A 17911-nucleotide genomic window follows, 5' to 3' on the forward strand; every position below is an offset into this window, starting at 1 on the left:
GAGATCAAAACCTGAGCAGAAATTAAGAGTCAGATTCTTAATTGACTGAGCTACCTAGGCTCTCGCAACCATGCAATTTTTTAAAAATGATTTATCAAGGTGAATTTTGTCCTTGTCAGTGAGGGCACTCCCCTGATGAACCTTCTCCAACCAGGGAAATCTCAGCATCTTCCTAAAACACACTTCATGGATGGAGGCCATAAGGAGCTGCTTTACAAAGTTCCACAGCCACTTATTCAGAAAAGTAATGGTATTCATCCAATTCAAATGCAAAGTCTTGTTTTGAACTATTTTTTAAGTCAATTTGGAGAACCTGGAATCATTCACAGGGCCTTATTAGTTCTGAAATACAATGAGTCATTTTCAGACTCCTGGATTGAATGCCCCAAAGCACTTTCAACAGTGACAGCTCTCATATCCTGAGAGTCTGCAATGATCCCTGTGCTTTAAATGTATCCTGTAATCAGGATGACCAACCGTCCTGGTTTATCTGGGACCCAGGGTTTCCAGGGACAGAGGAGCTGGTCACTCCTGCTAATACTCAAGTGCGGTAAGGGGAACTTGCCCTTATCCATCACCTTAACCGTTAAGAGAATTCAAATCAGTGTTCACGTCGTTTGTCCAAAGTCCTCAGGGCCTGCAGGATCAAACCTGGAGTTTGAACTGAGATCTGATTCCCAGGGGTCAGTCCCACCCCATTCCTCTGGGTAACCGGAGCACACAAGTGAGCTAGAGAGATGGACATCCTTGGGTACTAAAATGTAAATGAATACCTCAAACCTTCTACTTCTCTGGAGATTTCTCAACTTTCTATCTTTTGAAGTGGAGAGGATTTTTTTTTTTTTCAGGACCGAAATAAAACTGGGAGAACTCTCTTGCCTTAAGCTCAATGTCCTGATTTGCATGTCAATGCCAGCAGTGTTATTTCACCTAAGGGCTGCTTTTAAAACACCCAGAGCAGAGAAAGCAGTCTGGGCTGGGAAAGTACCAGTAAGTTGTGGAGAACAGGCCACGTCAGGACTTCAGCAGGTGTGGAGTCACACCTGATGAAGCGGAAAGAGTAAGAGTCCAACAGACTTAAATTTAAATTCTTCTCTGGCATATACAAGCTCTGTGATCTTAGAGCTAATAGCAGTCATTTTGCAGGATTACTGTGGAGCATAAAATGAGATCACCCAATGTGAATCCACCTTGCTCTACGACTGGCACATGAAAATCACTCCATAAATGTTGGTTCACCAACAACCCCCAAGAAAGGAAACCCAAAATAACTCTTCTTTGTAATCTCCTCAAACTTCCACTAGGTTTTCTGAAACATAAACCTATGTGAAAATAATAGGTTGTATCAATAATAAAAACACAAATAACCCATCTAAAAAAAAACCCACTAAAGATTTGAATAGACTTTTCACCAAAGAAAAATACAGATGGCAAACAGGTCATAAAAAACATATTCAACATTATTTGTTAATAAGACAATAAAAATTAAAGCCACAACAAGACATGACTACATACCTACTAGAATGAATGAAATTAAAAATATTGACAATACCAAGTGTTGACAATGTTGTGGAGCAACTGGACTTCTCAGGCATGGATGGTAGAAATGCATGCTGGATCGGTACATTTGGAACAAGCTATATTTGAAACAGACTGGTAGCTACTTAGAAAGTTAAATATACTTATAACATGACCCAGCAGTCCCAGTCCTAGGAGTTTACCCAAGACAAACAAAAATGTATGTCCACCAAAAAAATGTTTCTTAATTAAAGCCAAACACAGTACTACCCAAATGCCCATCAACGGATAAATGGGCAAACAATATGTGGTATTCCACACAATGAAATACTATTCAGTAAAAAGAGAGAGAAGAGAAGAGAACCTACTGAAGCAAACATCAAAGTGAGTGAATACCAAATATATTTTGTTCAGCAAAAGAAGTCAGATGCAAAGGACTATACGCTATTTGACTTCATTTATATGAAATTTTGGAAAAGGCTGGGGTAGAGTAAGGGAACTGTCTGCAGGGGGCCACAAGAGAAGTCTTTGGAGGTGACAGAAACATTCCACATCCTGTTTGGGTAGTGGCTACACAGGCATATACAACTGTCAAAATTTACTGAACTGTACACTTCAGAAGGGTGAATTTTACTACTTGTAAATTATGCCAGGAAATCTCAGCTTAAAGAGAAAACAGATGGTAAAATACAAGGGATCAAACCTGGGGAGGGGATGCAATCCTGTGAAATGGGTGGAGGGGGAAGTGTGGACAGATGGACAGGGCAGGCCCTGCCACTGGTATTGTGAATGCGACTTGACTTGCACCATTGGTTATTACAGCAGCAAACTCAGAAACGGGAGTCCTTTATTAGTGTCTCTATATTACCCAGTCTCATTTCATTTGGTTACTTCTAATGCTTGTTAGGTCAACACTTCACTTTTTTAAAAATGTGTTAAGTGGCTCCACTTACAAAGAATTTGCCTTGTGTTCTCATCTCTCTGATGGTCCTCCCATCCTACAGAATCATGATCCGTGCATAAGTGTGTCTCCCCCATGAAACTGTGGGTTTCTCTTTCAAGTCTGTGATCTCAGCATCTAGACGGTGTATAATGAGTGTGGACAGACACATCAAGTCAGTATTCAATATCAACTGCTATTAATAAGGGCCCACTATGTGCCGGGCATGGCGCTGGAAGGGTGTGTGCTCAGGAAGGAACAGCTCGCCCCCAACATGTGCCATCCAAAATGAGGAACATATTGTCGGCCTCCTCCTGCAGGACTCTCTCCATAGTATGTAAGGTCCAAATATAAGCACAGGAATGTATTGACATGTGGATTCAAAAGTCAAAGAAAATGCTTTAGGGCTTTGAGCAGAAAACCAACTTGCTTTAATTCAGGAGTGGACCAAAAAAAAAAAAAAATGTTAATGCATTTCATTCATTCTAATGGGCAGCAGTTCCATGGAAGATCTCAGTTTTAAAATATCAGAGCCCAATCACATTCATCCTGAGTCTGTTCAGCAGATGTGAAACACATCACTGATTTCATTTTATAAGTGGGAAACCTAGCCTGTACATAAGCTATAGAAGACTCAATTTTCCTCTGTTTTCTTTCTTTTCAAATGGTAGGAAATTAATGCTAAAAAAAATATTTCAGGTTCTTGTTTAAGTGCATTTGTCTGATTCTCACCTTTTCTCTTTGCCTCTATTTCTCTATTTTCTTTTCTCTCCTTTCCTTTCGGCTTCCCTCTCCATCTCCCTCTACCCCCTCCCATCCTGTACCTCTCTAGGAGAGGAGTTACACCAATTGTTTTGCCCCTGGTATCCATTCCCCCTTGATCTTCTAACAGCACCTTGATTTTCCTCCTCAGGGACTATACTCCTTCCAAAGAATACAATTTGCAAGAACCTTCAATGTAATGCCCACTCTTCCCTGACCAAGAGGCAGGTATCTGATCCAAGCAAAGTCCATTAGATAACCTTGCCCTGGACTTTGGCTCCTGAGCAGAGTGACAGAAAGGCAAAAAGCTGGCTGGAATTTATTCTTCTTGTGTCAGTACCCTTGGGAGATGGTTCCTCACTCTCTGCGACTTAGATCTTCTGAGATCGCCTGGCTTCAGTGTTTCTCAAAACCAGTTTTATCATTTCTCCTTTGATTCTGCGATTACCTTATGACCTCACAATGATACCCTTTTGCTCAAATTAAAGTCAGATTCTATTGCTTGCAAACAAAGAACCCGAAAGGAACAACTTTTTAGTTCAAACATTTTTTTAAGTCTTAAAATGTGCCACCTACTTCTCCCAAGAAGCCATAAATATAGTGTATAAAAACAGGGCTATGCATTTGCTTTATTATCTTATTATTTATTATATTATCTTATTGTTGCATGTACCCCTGGGTCTTGAACTGGGATGCAGGGGTCTTCTGACCTGGTCCTCCTTGGCTTTCCTGAGAGGAGAGGTCTGTTGATAAGTCAAGATAAAGGGTAGGGCAGCCCCGATGGCTCAGCGGTTTAGCGCCACCTTCAGCCCAGGGCCTGAGTCTGGAGACCCGGGATGGAGTCCCCCATCGGGCTCCCTGCATGGAGCCTGCTTCTCCCTCTGCCTGTGTCTCTGCCTCTCTCTCTCTCTCTTTCTGTGTGTGTCTCTCATGAATGAATAAATAAAATCTAAAAAAAAAAAAGATAAAAGGTAACTCTTTCCTAAACTCCTGCCCACCAGAAAAATACCTCAAGGCCCACAGAACAGAATCAGGTTCTACTTGGTCTGACTGGTGAATAGTGTGTCTGTACCATTTCCAGCCCCACAAACCTCTGGGAAACTGAAAATTCTAGGTGAACGTAGAGCCCCAACTCATTCTCCTTTTCAGAACCCTGACGCAAGGGTAGTAATAATAATCACAATTATTAACAATTGCTGAGCAGTCAGTACGTATGAAGCATTGGATAACAAACTGTACATAGTTTATCTCGTTCAAGCTGTATAATAATAATTATTATTCCTATTTTACAGATGAAAATACTGATGTTTGGAAAGGTCAGGATCTTACTGAGGTTAAGACCAAGTGAAAGAGCCAGCGGCAAATGCAGGTCTTTCTGATTTCACTCTTAATCAGAAAGCCAACGCTCTTAATCACAATGACATGGTGCCTAACGTGGACAAGTTTCTGCTTCTGTGCTGGAAATCAGTGTTCACCTGGCTAATATAATACAAAAATGAAAGGGCTTCCATTATTTTTCATGCCAGAAACAAACACCCAAGGGGTTAGGCATCAAAGTGAACTGTCTTGATTTTATCAATTGCCTTTTCTCCTCTACTTGCCACTTGAGACTTTGCTGTCCTCTGTGTACTGACAAACCCTATCTTACCTGGCGCAGGAATGTTTTTCAGGATAAAATAAAAAAAGAAGACTATCACTCCCCATAAGTTAACAGCACTCAAGAGCTTTGCCAAAGTTGTAATTCCCCTAGGGCTCACTGCAGCAGGATGCAGATCCCCTGGGACCTCAACCTTTGTACTTCACAGGCTGCTCCTACCCAGCAGAAAAAAAAGGGGGGATAGTTAATGCCAATTAAATTTGGCTCTTAAATACTCTCTCAAAGACCTTTCAGGTGTAAAGAAAGTCTTAAATCCTAGAAGGATAAAATGAAAAACCTCAATATGTTTACAAATTCGCTCACTAAACGTTGACTGGACAAGTTGAGCTAATAGTACTGTGCCAGAGTTAATTTCTTCATTGTGATATACGTAGCACGATTAAGAAGGATGTTAACAGTAGAGGAAGCTCGGTAAAGAGTTTATGGGAACTCTGTCTTATGTTTGCAACTCTTTTATAGATCTAAAGTTATTTCAAAATTAAAGGATTTTAAAAATGTCTTGACAGGCTGGGTAAGAGATTCCCTGCAGCAACCTCCGTAAGACTGATGACTTACAACAGTGTCACTGATGAAAAGCAGTTGAAATGAGAATCTTGAGTCACATTCATCAGTGAAGTATCACTGGTAGCAACAGCGCACAGAGTCTCTCTGGTCCAAAACCACAAGATGTATTTTTCAAATCAAGGCTTTAATGAGAACTGAACAAAAGAGGAAAGCTTGGTCATGAGACCTCACATGTGGGCCATGAACATACATTTCACAGTAAACAGTAAATGGTGTGTGTGTGTGGGGGGGGTGTACACATGTATGTGTTGAAGGGGGAGGGAAGAGGGGGGAAGAAAAGGGGAGAACACATGAACAAGATGAAGCTACAGGAGACCAGAAAGAATCATTTACATCACTCATCTGAGATCAAGGGAAGAATTCACACATTTGTATAAGTAGCTAGATAGCACAGATGGGGTGAGTTACTGGGTGCTGGTCCTCAACATAAGGAACTTTAACTTTTCCAAAGAAAGTTTCAGAAATATTTGTCCAGGAGTTATTCAGCATAAACAAAGCATTTCAAAAGAGTTTTAAATGGCACTAAAAAATGAAATATCTAAGGCCTGCAGAGAACTCTGCAGGAAAGTTTTGAGGATGATCAAATCCAGGGTGGAGAACTCTTTCGAGGACGGGAAGGTCTCTTACTTAAGGGCATGACCATGCATCTGCAAGACCAGAAGAAAAAGGTTCTGTTCAGATTAGAGAAACTCTTTTCTGACACGAGAAAGAAGTGCTTGAGATAATGGGTGAGGAAATATCTCTAGGTCCCCAAAGGGGGGACCACTTTGTCTTTGGATGTCATTGCAAGGAGAGGAAACTGGTTTTTTTGTGAAGGTTTAATATAAACCTGCCTGCAAGCACAGAGGAGGAATAAATGGTCGATTTAGGGTCGACGTCAATTCATGGAATCAAAGCATATATAGTATGTAGCTGCTTTAACATTTCTCCGAAGAGAAGTTGGTAGAGAGGAATCAGGCATTGTTATTCTAGGAACAGAAAGTGCCAGTCACATCATGAAACTCTGATGTAAAAAAATCCTTTGACTGATCCAGTTTTCTAACCTTTCCTCTTATTTCAGAGACTTTCTGAGAACGTATAACCATGCACCTGCAATTGAGGAGACAAGCTGATCTGGCACTAAGCTCTGATTTCCTTTCCAATAAGACAACTGGGGTAAATTCATGACCAAAAAAAAAAAATCATGGCCCCAAATCAGAATCTGAGAAAAAAAATGCCATTCCTCCCTGGATACCTCATTTGATGGGGAGGGGAGTCATATCCATTGACATCCTATTTACAGTACCCTTCCTTGGAGGAAGATTTAAGATAAAAGAGTATTCAAATTTCGTATTTCATTACTTTCATGAGTGAAAATACAAGTCCAATGCATTACAACTGTACATTATTGTGTTTAAATCCTATCACAATAATAGCCTCGCTTCACCCCAAACAGCTTGGTAAAACCGCATACCACTTTATCCCACTTTGTCTTCCATTTATATTTTAGTAGAATAATTTGGTCAGACACCCAAAAGCCCACTCCCGCTAATGAAACCAGGATTTGCTACGAAAAATCAATTTATGACTTGCCTTAGTATCCATGAAAGACAAAAATAGTTATTAAAGTCTGAAACACAGCAACTGTCCTCAAACTCAGAAGAGCCAGTAGCAGAGGCAAACAAAGGGTTAACACAGCTGATTTCTGGCTTAAGAGAAGGATGCAACATGATTTTTTAAGGCAAACACCTGGAGGGGGAAAAAAGTAGTATTTTGTTTCCACCTCAAGAAATTGCAGACAAACGGAAAGCAAATCACATCAGTGGAATACTCAATTATCTGAACATGCTAATTAACGATATGTAATCAACCCGCTTTCAGGCCTGTCTTCACCTGCTGTAATTTTGTAGTGCATTGCCTTCCTTATTCCTCACAACCGGTAGAACATTAGACAGTCTGCATGGTGCATCAAAGGGAAACAAATAAGCACAGATTTTTGCTGATGGCAGGAATTTCTCATGCTCAGGGCACATGAACCAACAATATGGAAATAGCAGCACTGGTTGTATATTTTAATTATTCCCACCTATTCTTCAAAAGACACTTAAAGCTGGATTAAGTAATATCATACTCGGTTATGGTTATTTCATATAACTGAGCGCACACAGTCATTTAAAGTAGTAAATATGCAGTCATGACAGAATTAAATATTCATGAAATCAAGAGCAACTGGAAAGCTGAGGGTATCAGAATATTAAAATTCATCATAGTTTTTACAATGTAAATCTTGTGTGCATTTGTAAGGCACCCCGGTTCCGTTAGTGTGTGTTCAAATTCCCGTTCCGTGGTAGACTGCCGTTTAAATCACAATATTGATTTGGGAAGATAAACAACAATGCCAATCCTTACCTCAGTTTCAAAATTCAAAACAATTTTGAACATTTGCAAATACCAACTTGTTAAGCTAGCCTGTCTCCAAATACAGAACAGCAACCCTCAACGTGATCCCAAGGTGTTTCGGGTATTATTTGTTTAATCCACTAGTACCTTCAGGAAGGTCCAACAGAAACCACGGCAAAATCTCCGAGGAGGAGCACTCGGTGCCATGCAATCCTCCTCTCACCAGGCGAGGTAGCTATTTTCTTGCACACTTCCTTAAGTGATCAAAAGTGAGAAAGTATATTGACTGACCCTTCTTTGGTATCCTGCTCTGTTGCACCAACTTTTCCCCACGATTAGCAGTTTCAGAAATGCATTAACAAACACATGTGCACACTTCACACAGATACACCTGAACACCACCAGCTTCCACAAAACGGAACTCCACGCGTGAATGGAAAAAGACTGTGCTCAGAGAGCAAGCTGTAATAAATACACTCTCATAATATTACCAAGGCAGTATTTCCTATGCCGTTTCCTTTCCTTTACGATTTTCTCAACAGAAGAAACAGCACCAGAGAACGATGGCCTTTGAGCAATCTCTTACTGGAATCCAATTACCTGAAGAACTCTCCTCTCCACTGTAAGAAGTAGCTATCCCCTGGTCTACAATGACACAGCAGGGCTGCAAAAGATTTCCAGGGCTCATCTGCTGCCAGGCACCTGGTCCCTTGCCCTCCTAGCTAGCAGGGTGCCCGCCGAGGAGGAGGAGGAGGAGGACCTCGAGTTTAGAGCTGGGTTAGGCAGCGCTCCCCGTTCTGCAAATGAGCCAAACTTTGCTCCCATTGTTGCCATCTTAAGGTTGATGTCACCTCCCTCCAAGGAGTCTCAGAAGCCACTTGGGAGCTCCTGGAGACACGCTTCCCCTTGACCTACATCATGTAAAGAAGCCTTGGTTACACCGTGCGCACAGGCAGAGGTCTGCCGGCGCGGCTCTCCGGGGACGCCGGCTCTGCCTGGGCACCACACCGCACGTACCCGAGGACTTTTCTCGGCACACACCTCTGAACACGGGGACCGGGACAGACTCCTGCACGCACGCACACGCGCACACACACACACACACACACGCGCGCGCGCGCCTTCCAGTTCGGAAAGTCTCTCTCCCGCGACTCCCCCCATCCCGCGCCCGCCCCACATCTGCAGCCCCCACCACCACACAAGCCAGGGGCGGGTGGGGCAGCGCAGGGGCTCAAGGGACAGCCGCTACCGGAGATGCTCGGCTCTGTCCGAAAGGTGTCACAGCTCCAGCACTGTGGACCTACCTTGCTCTCGCCTCTGTCGCTGCCGGGTGTCGCCTCGGGATCGTCGCTGTCCTCCGCGCCCGCACTCTCGCCGGGCACTTCATCCTGAGCCAGCTGCTGGGGCCGCTGCTGGGGCCGCTGCTGGGGCTGGGGCTGGGGCTGGGGCTGGGGCTGGGGCTGGGGCTGGGGCTGCTGCTGGGGCTGCGGCGGCGGCGGCGGCGGCGGCGGCGGCTGGGGCTGGGGCTGGGGCGGCTGTGGCGGCGCCTGGCAGGCTCCGCCGGCCCCCTGGGAGCGGGGGATGGGCTCCGGGCGCGGAGAAACTCCCTCAACATCCATCTCCATCTTCCCATTCACTGGAGGGCAAGACAAAAGCGGAGCGGGGACTTGGCAGCGGCGCCCGGCGGCTCCTCAGCTGCCCGCGGCACGCATGGCTCGCCGAGGAGGGGCCGCCTCCCGCGCGCCCTCCCTCCTGCCGCCTTCGCCCGCGCTCCCCGCAGCTCGGCTCGCCCGCTCGGCTCGGGCGCCGGCGGCGTCTGGGCCGGGGCGCGCGGGGAGCGGGGGCCGCGCGTCCTTGGAGCGGCGGCCTTCGGGCGCCCCCGGCAGCCCCGCTAGGCAGAGCGCATCCCGGCGGCGGCGGCGGCGGCGGCGGCGGCGGCGGCGGCGGCGGCGGCGGCGGCGGCGGCGGCGGCGGGGGCGACGCCTCCCGGCCGCGCGCCCAGCCCCGGGGCCGCCCGGGGACTCGCTCTCCAGCCGGGCCTCCAGGTTCGCGGCGCTCCCCAGCCTCTCCCGGGGCCCCTCGGCGTCTCCCCTCCCCTCCGACCTTCGGAACAAAGTTACTGCAACAGCGGCCGGGCGAAGCGGGCGGGGGGGAGGGGGGGCTGCCAGGCGCGAGGGCGCCCCACCGCCCCCGCCCGCTGACCGAGCGCCGACCCCTCACCTTCGCCCTCGCCCCGGCGGCGCGGAGGACCGAGGAAAGGAGGGCGCCCGACCTGCACCCGGGGGCGCGCGCGGAGGGCGGGGGGCTGGGGCCGGTGCGCCCCCCGCCCCCCCCCCGCGCCGAGCCTGTCCGGGCTCAGCCCTCCGGAGCGCGCGTGTGTGTGCGTGTGTGCGCGTGTGTGTGTGCGCGTGTGTGCGTGTGTGCGCGTGTGTGTGTGCGCGTGTGTGCGTGTGTGTGTGTGCGCGCGTGTGTGCGCGTGTGTGTGTCCTCGCTGGCCGCCGCCGCGCAGCCCCGCGCCGGGGAGCTGCCCCGAGTGAAGCGGGAGCGGGGCCGGGGCCGGGCAGGGAGCCCCCCTACCCTCGCCTCCGGCCCGGTCGCGGGCACGACCCGGGAAGGGGTGGGGCCCGCGGGCACCCGGAGGACGCGAAGCTCGCGGCGCGCCCCACTTGGGCGTAAAGGTCGGCGCGGAGGGTCGATGGGGGCGTCGCCGCCAGGCTTCGGCCGCAGCGCGCCCCGGGGCGGGCTCCGCAGGGCAGGACCCCCGAGGGTCCGGGGGCGACCCCCGGCCAGGCGGCGAGCCGCGTCTGCAGAGAGAGGTACACGGGGTGACGAGCGTAGACTTGGAGGTTCTCACTTCGGGGCTCACCGACGGTCCGGTGATCCGCACGACTTGTAAACTGAGCACCACTTGGTACTGGGGCAGTAGCTCACAACTTCTTGGGAACTGCTAACTGCACCTCTGCACGTCCAGGAGGGACCCTCCAGCAGCTGTGGAGAGAAATAGCAGGTTATTAAGAACCTGTTTAATATTAAATAGAGCCCATTGTTCTGGGCTCTGAGTTCCATAATGCCCCCAAATGGATCAGCAGACAAATGAACTATTCATGCATCTCCTAGCAGAGGGTGGCCTTTTTTCCATAGCATATAATGTATCACGGATAACGCTTACCTAATGAAACCAGAAAATTGCATTGTTCGTGACTGCTTTGCGTTACCTTAAGACAACTTTGCCGGATCAAGACTCTGTCTCAATAGATGCAGTTACACAAGAACACATCATCAGGCCCTATCCTTCGGTTCAATCTCTTAATCTCTGACTCTGCCTATAAACGTGACAAATTAATTGCCACTTTAATTTAATCGTGTAGACAGCCAATCTGGATATTGCAATGTGAGCATGCTTTTGCAAAGAAGTTTGGGAACTGAATTCCTCATTCGCTTTTTCTTCAGAATTCCCGAAAAACAGATTTCAAGCTCATTTTCTAAGTTGGGATCTTATTTAAAATAAAATGAGCTGGCATGAGTCTGAAATGCACTGTAGGACATAGGACCCTTTATGTAGTAATATATCAGCCAAAAACAGAGAGCTATATGCCTACTCTCCATTTCCTCCCCAGTATATTATAATAAATCAATTTTTATAGTATTTTTGTAACAGTAAATTAGATTGTAGGTGTAAAGTGCTCAGCAGAGTGCGTTAGTGCGTAGTGAGCACACCACAATCACTGCCTGTTACGCTGAAAATAGTAAGATGATAGAAATTCACTTTGAGCACCCATCTGAGGACCTTGATTTAGGAAGAAGAAATTGTTAGCTTAATCTTTTTATATAAATTATTCTAAAAGATATTTTGTGTCTTTAAAGAATGAAGCCCCTTCTGAAGACAGGAGGAAAGTCAGTGTGGTGTTTTGTGCAATAAAGTTTTGAATTTGTCAGATTTTCCTTCCACAGTGTAGAAGTAAAAATTACATGTCAGGTCCAACAGGAGCTCGGAACAGCTGACTGGTAAGTTATTATTCTTACATGCTTGTCACTTCCAAATGTGTTTGTGAACTTCTTTCAAGGCTTAAATGAAGATTAAATCAAAATAAAGATACAATACTTCAACTAAATTTGTTCTAAATTTAGGCATGTGCTTGTAAAGAGTCCCACTGTTAAATGCAAATATTTTTCTTTCTCTGCCCTTCTATTTTTTGGGGACACAGATTTTTTTTTGCATCTGTCATAAGTAAATATGGGCTCAGAAAATATATTACATTTCAAAACTGTTGATTGCACCTAATTATGCATGTAAATTGCTACTTCAAGCATGCAGACAGCTTGCAACATTTTGAAAATTTTGCCCTGGTAGTCATCTGAGGTATTTGTGTTACTATTTTGCTTTTGCCTTAAATGACTTCATTTCCCGATTAGTCTCCTGATAATGATGGATCTATGAATAATTTTGACCTTTTGATGTCTCTCTTTTAGATGATTCAAATTAGCAAGTCAGCACTTTCAACACATATCACCCTTCTTATTATTTACACCAGACCATTTGATGTTTTGAGTCACTGAGATGAGAGTTTACCGAAAGATGTCCTGAAAGAACCAAGTAACCCGTTGCTACTCAAAATGTGGTCAATGGCCCAGTAGCATCCCGACACCTTTTTGTTAGAAATGCAGTCTCAGGTCGCACCCCAGACTTACTGTATCAGAGTGTGCATCTTAACAAGTTCCCCATGGGATTCCTGTCACATGCAAGTTTGAGAAGCACTGCTCTAATAAATACATCAAATGGTTGGCCTTTCTACATTATAATTGTCTTTGGCACTATTCCCCTAAAATACTACTGGGAGAGACTGATTAGGAAAACACAATGGTAGAAAAAATAAAATTTTTTGTTGTTGTTGTTAAGACCTTATTGTCCCTTCCTGCCTTCCCCTCCAGGATCTCAGTGTTGCATAATGAGAAGTTACAGAAATTAAGAATACAACTATGTTGTATCTCTGGTAATCGATTAGAAGTATACAATTTTCTCACACCAGTAATCATTCACCTAAAACGAAAGAGCATTTTATCTTGAATAATAAATTTTAGGCAAACGTGTAGAATTAGTTCCTTAAAAGCTTTGGTTATTTTTGAGCTTCTGCTTGAGACTTGAACATCCACAATCTCCCCTCTGCCTAGATTATTGATACTTTCTGTTACAATGCAAGCAGAAACCACCTAGTTTGTGCACTGACAGTCTAATAAAGCCTCAGTAATTTGGCATAAGGATGGACTAAACTATATGCTGCAGTATTTTTAGGCACTAAAAGAACTTGTTACTTGAAAGATTTCTTTAAAGCACATTGGCATAGATCAGTAAATTATTACTTTAAAAGGCCGTTCAGCACAGTAGTTCTCACCTTGAAGGTGCATGGTATCACCTGGGGAAAGCTGTTGAAAATGCAGGTTATGACTCAGCGGGACAGGATCTGGGCCAGGGAATATGCATTTCTAACAAACTTCCAGGTGCAGCCAGTGCTTCAGGTCCTCAGGCCTAACAGACTTGCTTTATCATCATTAATGGTTCTTAAAATGGTAATCACTTGGAGAGTGATCACTTGAGGATTTTTTAAATCTGTGATGCCCAGACCACCCGCCCCCAGACTAATTCAGTCAAATTTGGGGGTGGGGTGAGAGCTAGGCATCAGTGGTTTTTAAACCTACCCAAGTAATAATGATAACTAGGCAAGATTGGAAATCAATTCTGTAAATCTGTGATTCTCCAAGTGCGGTCCCCATACCAGCAGCAGCAGCACTTGGGAGCCAGATCTAAGTGCTGACTCTCAGGCTCCAGCCTAGACCTGCTCAGTAGCTACACTTTAAGATCCCCAGGTGATGTGGTTGCCCATTTAAAGTTTAAGCAGCACAGAAGCAACCTGATTGCTACGCCTTTATCTCTTGGCTCTTTATGGATCTACACCCTTTCTAAAAGTTTGTAGACCCCTCATGGATGAAGTTCCAGTTGAGAAGAGAAATCCACAGCATGCCCAGCTGTTTTCATAGCTCTGCGATTAGTGGCACTGCCCAGTATAAGTTTTCCGAAGTGATAGAAATGTTTTCTATCTGTGCTCTTTGATAAGTAGCCACAAGCAACATGTGGCTATTGGGCATATGAATTATGTCTAATGTGGCTGAGAAACTTTTAATTTTAATTTTATTTCCTTTTAATTGATTCATATTTAAATGGCCTCATGTGGTTACTGGCTCCCCTATTGAACAGAGCAGCTCCAGCCAGAGTAATCATCCTTCCTGTTGCTCAACCCTTATTCAAATTCCCAGGTTGAACACAGGCCCCTCCTGCTCAGTTTTTTATGTATTAATCCCCAGTGAATGCATTAGGATGAAAAACATCTGCCTTGCCACCTCATTTACATAATAAGTAACATTATGCTTATTATTTTGAATGAGAGGAGTTTAACTTGAATTAAATGCCACCAAAAGTTGTCAAAACCTTTTTCATAGTATTCATAATTACGTAGCTTTAATTTTACAGTCTTTTCAAACGTCAGCACACATGGGGTGCATTTGGAACTGCCTTAAGAAAAAGAGACAAAAGAGTGCAAATAGATTTTGGGTATGAGACACATGAAGATACCCCCTCCCCCAACATCTTATTGGCTTGTAATGGAAAGTTGCATAAATTAACAGTGGATCTCTGTCGCAAAAAAATACCAAAAACTTGAAGATTCTTCTCAAAATGTAAGATATGAAACAAAGGAGTGGGATCAAAGAGCTTAGATGCCAGAAGATAGCAAATGAAATTCAACGTAGAAATGTACTCTACAATTACCCTGAATGAAAATATCTAATCTGTGGAATGGGGCAGGGGAGGTGGCATGGAGGAGGGAGAGAATGAAACAAAGATACTCATTATCTGAAGGCAAGCACCAAGGTCCAGAGTCTTCCCTTCTCCAAGATGAGAACAAGCAACGAGCACCAGTAGTTACATGAGCCCTGCCTACCGGCTATCAGGTGCACCGGATACATCATCCCCTGCAATCCTCCCAACAACCCTGAGGTGCAGATGATCAGGAGGGAGGTTATTCAGAAGACATCGTTTTAACTGACACATCTCAGAACAAAAAAGCAAATCCCTACTTGAGAGGGAAGAGGACAGTGTTAAAATAAAGCCGGCCCTTTCCTTTGAAAAGGTCATGTGTCATTTCCAAGCTGAATTAGGCACAGCCTGTCTTATAAAAGGAGGCTACCGCTAGGAAAATATTTCATCATCATCATATTCATATTTCATCAGGATCTCTGCCTTTCCCAGCTGCTGATTTGGTGCTGTGTGATACAAGATTATGCCCACAAAGAAATGTGTAGCTAAGGGCAACAGCCTCACTTCTGAGGACGGTCACTTCATAGCAACTGAAACCAATAAATAGACTGCCGTGTTGTCCTCAGAAAAGAAACTCCAAGGGACTTCAGACAATATGATTTCAGGAGGTTGGCTGCCAACTCAGAGGCCATTCAAAATCTCGTTTTGACTCTCATGCAGGCATCTTCAGATCCCCTCCACCAGACTCCTTTTCTGCAGAAAGTGAGGACAAGTTTCTTTATAATCCACATCAATCTACCTCAGAAGGGAGGAGGCAAAGTAACGATGAAAGAAAAAAAATATTTACTCCCTTCCCCCAATGGACAACAAAGGCCAGACCTAGTTCTATGTTCATACCACTTTGCTGATGTCCCATGCCTAACAACGCAGCTGATTAAAAATTAAGACACATGCTCTGAGCATGGTTGTAGGCAATGTTTGGAAGATTCCCTCACCCTTTACTTGTTCACATGTTTCTTGGCTAAAGTTAAAGGTGTGGTTTATAGACATAAGGATTTCCAGGGATCCTGAACTTTAATTTCTGGGTCACCTGAAAATATTCCAGAACATTGCAGCTTTAAGAGCAGTCACACACAAAAAAAAAAAAAAAAAAAAAATAAGAGCAGTCACATTCTGCTCTGACAATATTGGAGCAGTTCTGCATAGCGAGAGTGCCTGTTTGGTTTCCTGTGTCTTGTGTAGAATGCCAGCTTTGCTGAGCTGGTTCTAGACATGATTAGTGACAAAATACTACCTTTGTTACTGATAAAGAGCAGCCTGGAGGAGGTAGCTTGCATCTGTAGGCAAATGATCTTCCTATTTCTCAACCCCCAGAATAGGCAGGCAGATCCACTCAGTCACTGCCTTGTGGGGCTATTGCAAGCTTGCCTTGGAGGCATCTAGTTCCCAGAAGCTACAGGAAAGAGGCCAGTAAGCCCAGTTCACTTTTCCCAAATTCACTGGGCAGTTAAGACACCTCTACTAGGACAGAGAGTGAAAGGGGAGATGTTAGGAGTATCCTGAACTCCCTACATACAGAAAGAAATATCAGAAGTAGGGAAGAAGTGGTAAACTCCCTGCCCCAAACAAATTCTGTTTTATTATCAGCCCCAGGTCCCATGTCCCAATCCTCCTTGCTGATCGGTACTTCCTCTGGTGTGTGGGAATTCTAGGAGCCCACCTGGGACAGCTCCATTTCCTGCCTTTTATCTCCACTCATAGGTCCAGTGTGGTCGCCAGGCCACAACTAGCCCTACCAGTCACACTCCCCTCAATTGTGGGAACTAACTGATTGGGTCTTAGATGTGGTTGGTCAGAATTAACATTCCTCGTACAAAAGCTGTCAAGAATTAAACTCCTGACCTGGCTCTCATTAGCATCATGCTAGAATCAACTGAGCAAACCAGACATTTTACAGAGGTGTAAAGCTTGCAGAGGTGATGCTCTAGCAAGTGCCTTTTATCTTATAAGTGCCTAATAAATATTACATTTTCATAATTTGGCTTTTTAAACCAAAAATTATGTTTCATTCCCTTGTATAGTATATTTTAGAAGACCCACCTAATGCAGTGCCTTGCACATGGTGGGACTAAATAAATGTTTGAGGATGAATATTAAAGACCTTTTATGTGACGGCTTAGAAATGATTTTACATCTCATCTTGGAAAATTTAGTCTTCAAAAAAGTAAAACAAGAATAGGATATATGGAAACTAGCTTTTCACCATGAGCTTACTGTAGTCACATGTTTGTATCAATGTCACTGAATCACTGCAAGGAGGTAAATAACCATAACTTTACTCAAGTACCTTGTCTAAGCCTCCATTCCCTTTTTTAGTAATTGAGGGACCTATCATTCCTTTCAGCTTAAAGATCTGAGATAACAATAGTGGATATTTTCTGATCAGTTAAGTGCATACTGAAAGCAACCAATAATCAAGTAGGGGTGAGAAATCCTCTGTAGTTTGTGACGATATGGTTTCATTTCATCAATTGAAGAGCAGATCTCCTGTTTCTGGTCGTGGTCATTGGTCTCCTGGTCATTATGACCTTATGTGTACACTGTGCTTTTCATTTTGGAAGCAGAGTATAAGCAACATGTACAACTGTAGTAATAATTAGGCAAGACATTTTGGAAAATCAAGAATCTAAGTGTAAATATGAAACAGGAAACAAACCACAGAGACAGCCATAAATACAATAAATGAGCTCATAGGGAAAACCAATAGAGTGTGGTGACGAGTTGTAAGATTCACCTGGATGCATTTTTAGAGCAAAGAACCACTGAAATTGACATTAAAATGGGTGATATATACCTTTTTAATAGAAAAGTATTCTCAGGATGCCTGGATGGCTTAGTGGACGAGCGTCTACCTTCAGCTCAGGTCATGATCCTGGGGTCCTGAGATCTAGTCCCACAAGAGGCTCCTCGCAGGGAGTCTCCTTCTCCCTCTGCCTGTGTCTCTGTGTCTCTCATGAATAAATAAATTTTTAAAGTATTCTCATGTTCTTTAAGAATATCATATACATGTTTAGAAATTAAGGTGTAAGTAAATACCAACTGTTTGCTGCTTCTCGCTACTCCCTTGGCACGCAGGCTTTCAGGCTCCACTCTGTTGACACAATTGTGTTACATGTCACTAGCCATCTCCCCACTGCCAAATCGGTACCTTTCCAGCTCTTGATCTTAGCTAGCCTTCCCTTTCATATTTCATTCCAACTTTCTCAAGAAGCCACTTAGTCTT

General features: G+C 44.6%; 1 protein-coding gene across 18 annotated transcripts in view; it reads right to left on the reverse strand.

Moving 5' to 3' along the window:
* RBMS3 (RNA binding motif single stranded interacting protein 3) overlaps positions 1-17911 on the reverse strand; it is a 1727904-nt gene that overhangs the window by 1637310 nt on the left and 72683 nt on the right. For 12 of the 18 annotated variants that reach the window (XM_041733612.1, XM_041733594.1, XM_041733600.1 and 9 more), the window contains exons 1-2: positions 10041-10668; positions 9125-9456 (exon numbers count right to left, since the gene is read on the reverse strand). In XM_041733612.1, coding sequence (XP_041589546.1) covers positions 9125-9445 — 321 coding nt within the window. In that variant the 5' untranslated portion in view covers positions 9446-9456; positions 10041-10668. The other 6 variants (XM_041733598.1, XM_041733595.1, XM_041733597.1 and 3 more) reach the window with 2 other exon arrangements.

This window comes from Vulpes lagopus, chromosome 19 (assembly GCF_018345385.1).
Source record: "Vulpes lagopus strain Blue_001 chromosome 19, ASM1834538v1, whole genome shotgun sequence".
NCBI classification, from domain to species: domain Eukaryota; kingdom Metazoa; phylum Chordata; class Mammalia; order Carnivora; family Canidae; genus Vulpes; species Vulpes lagopus.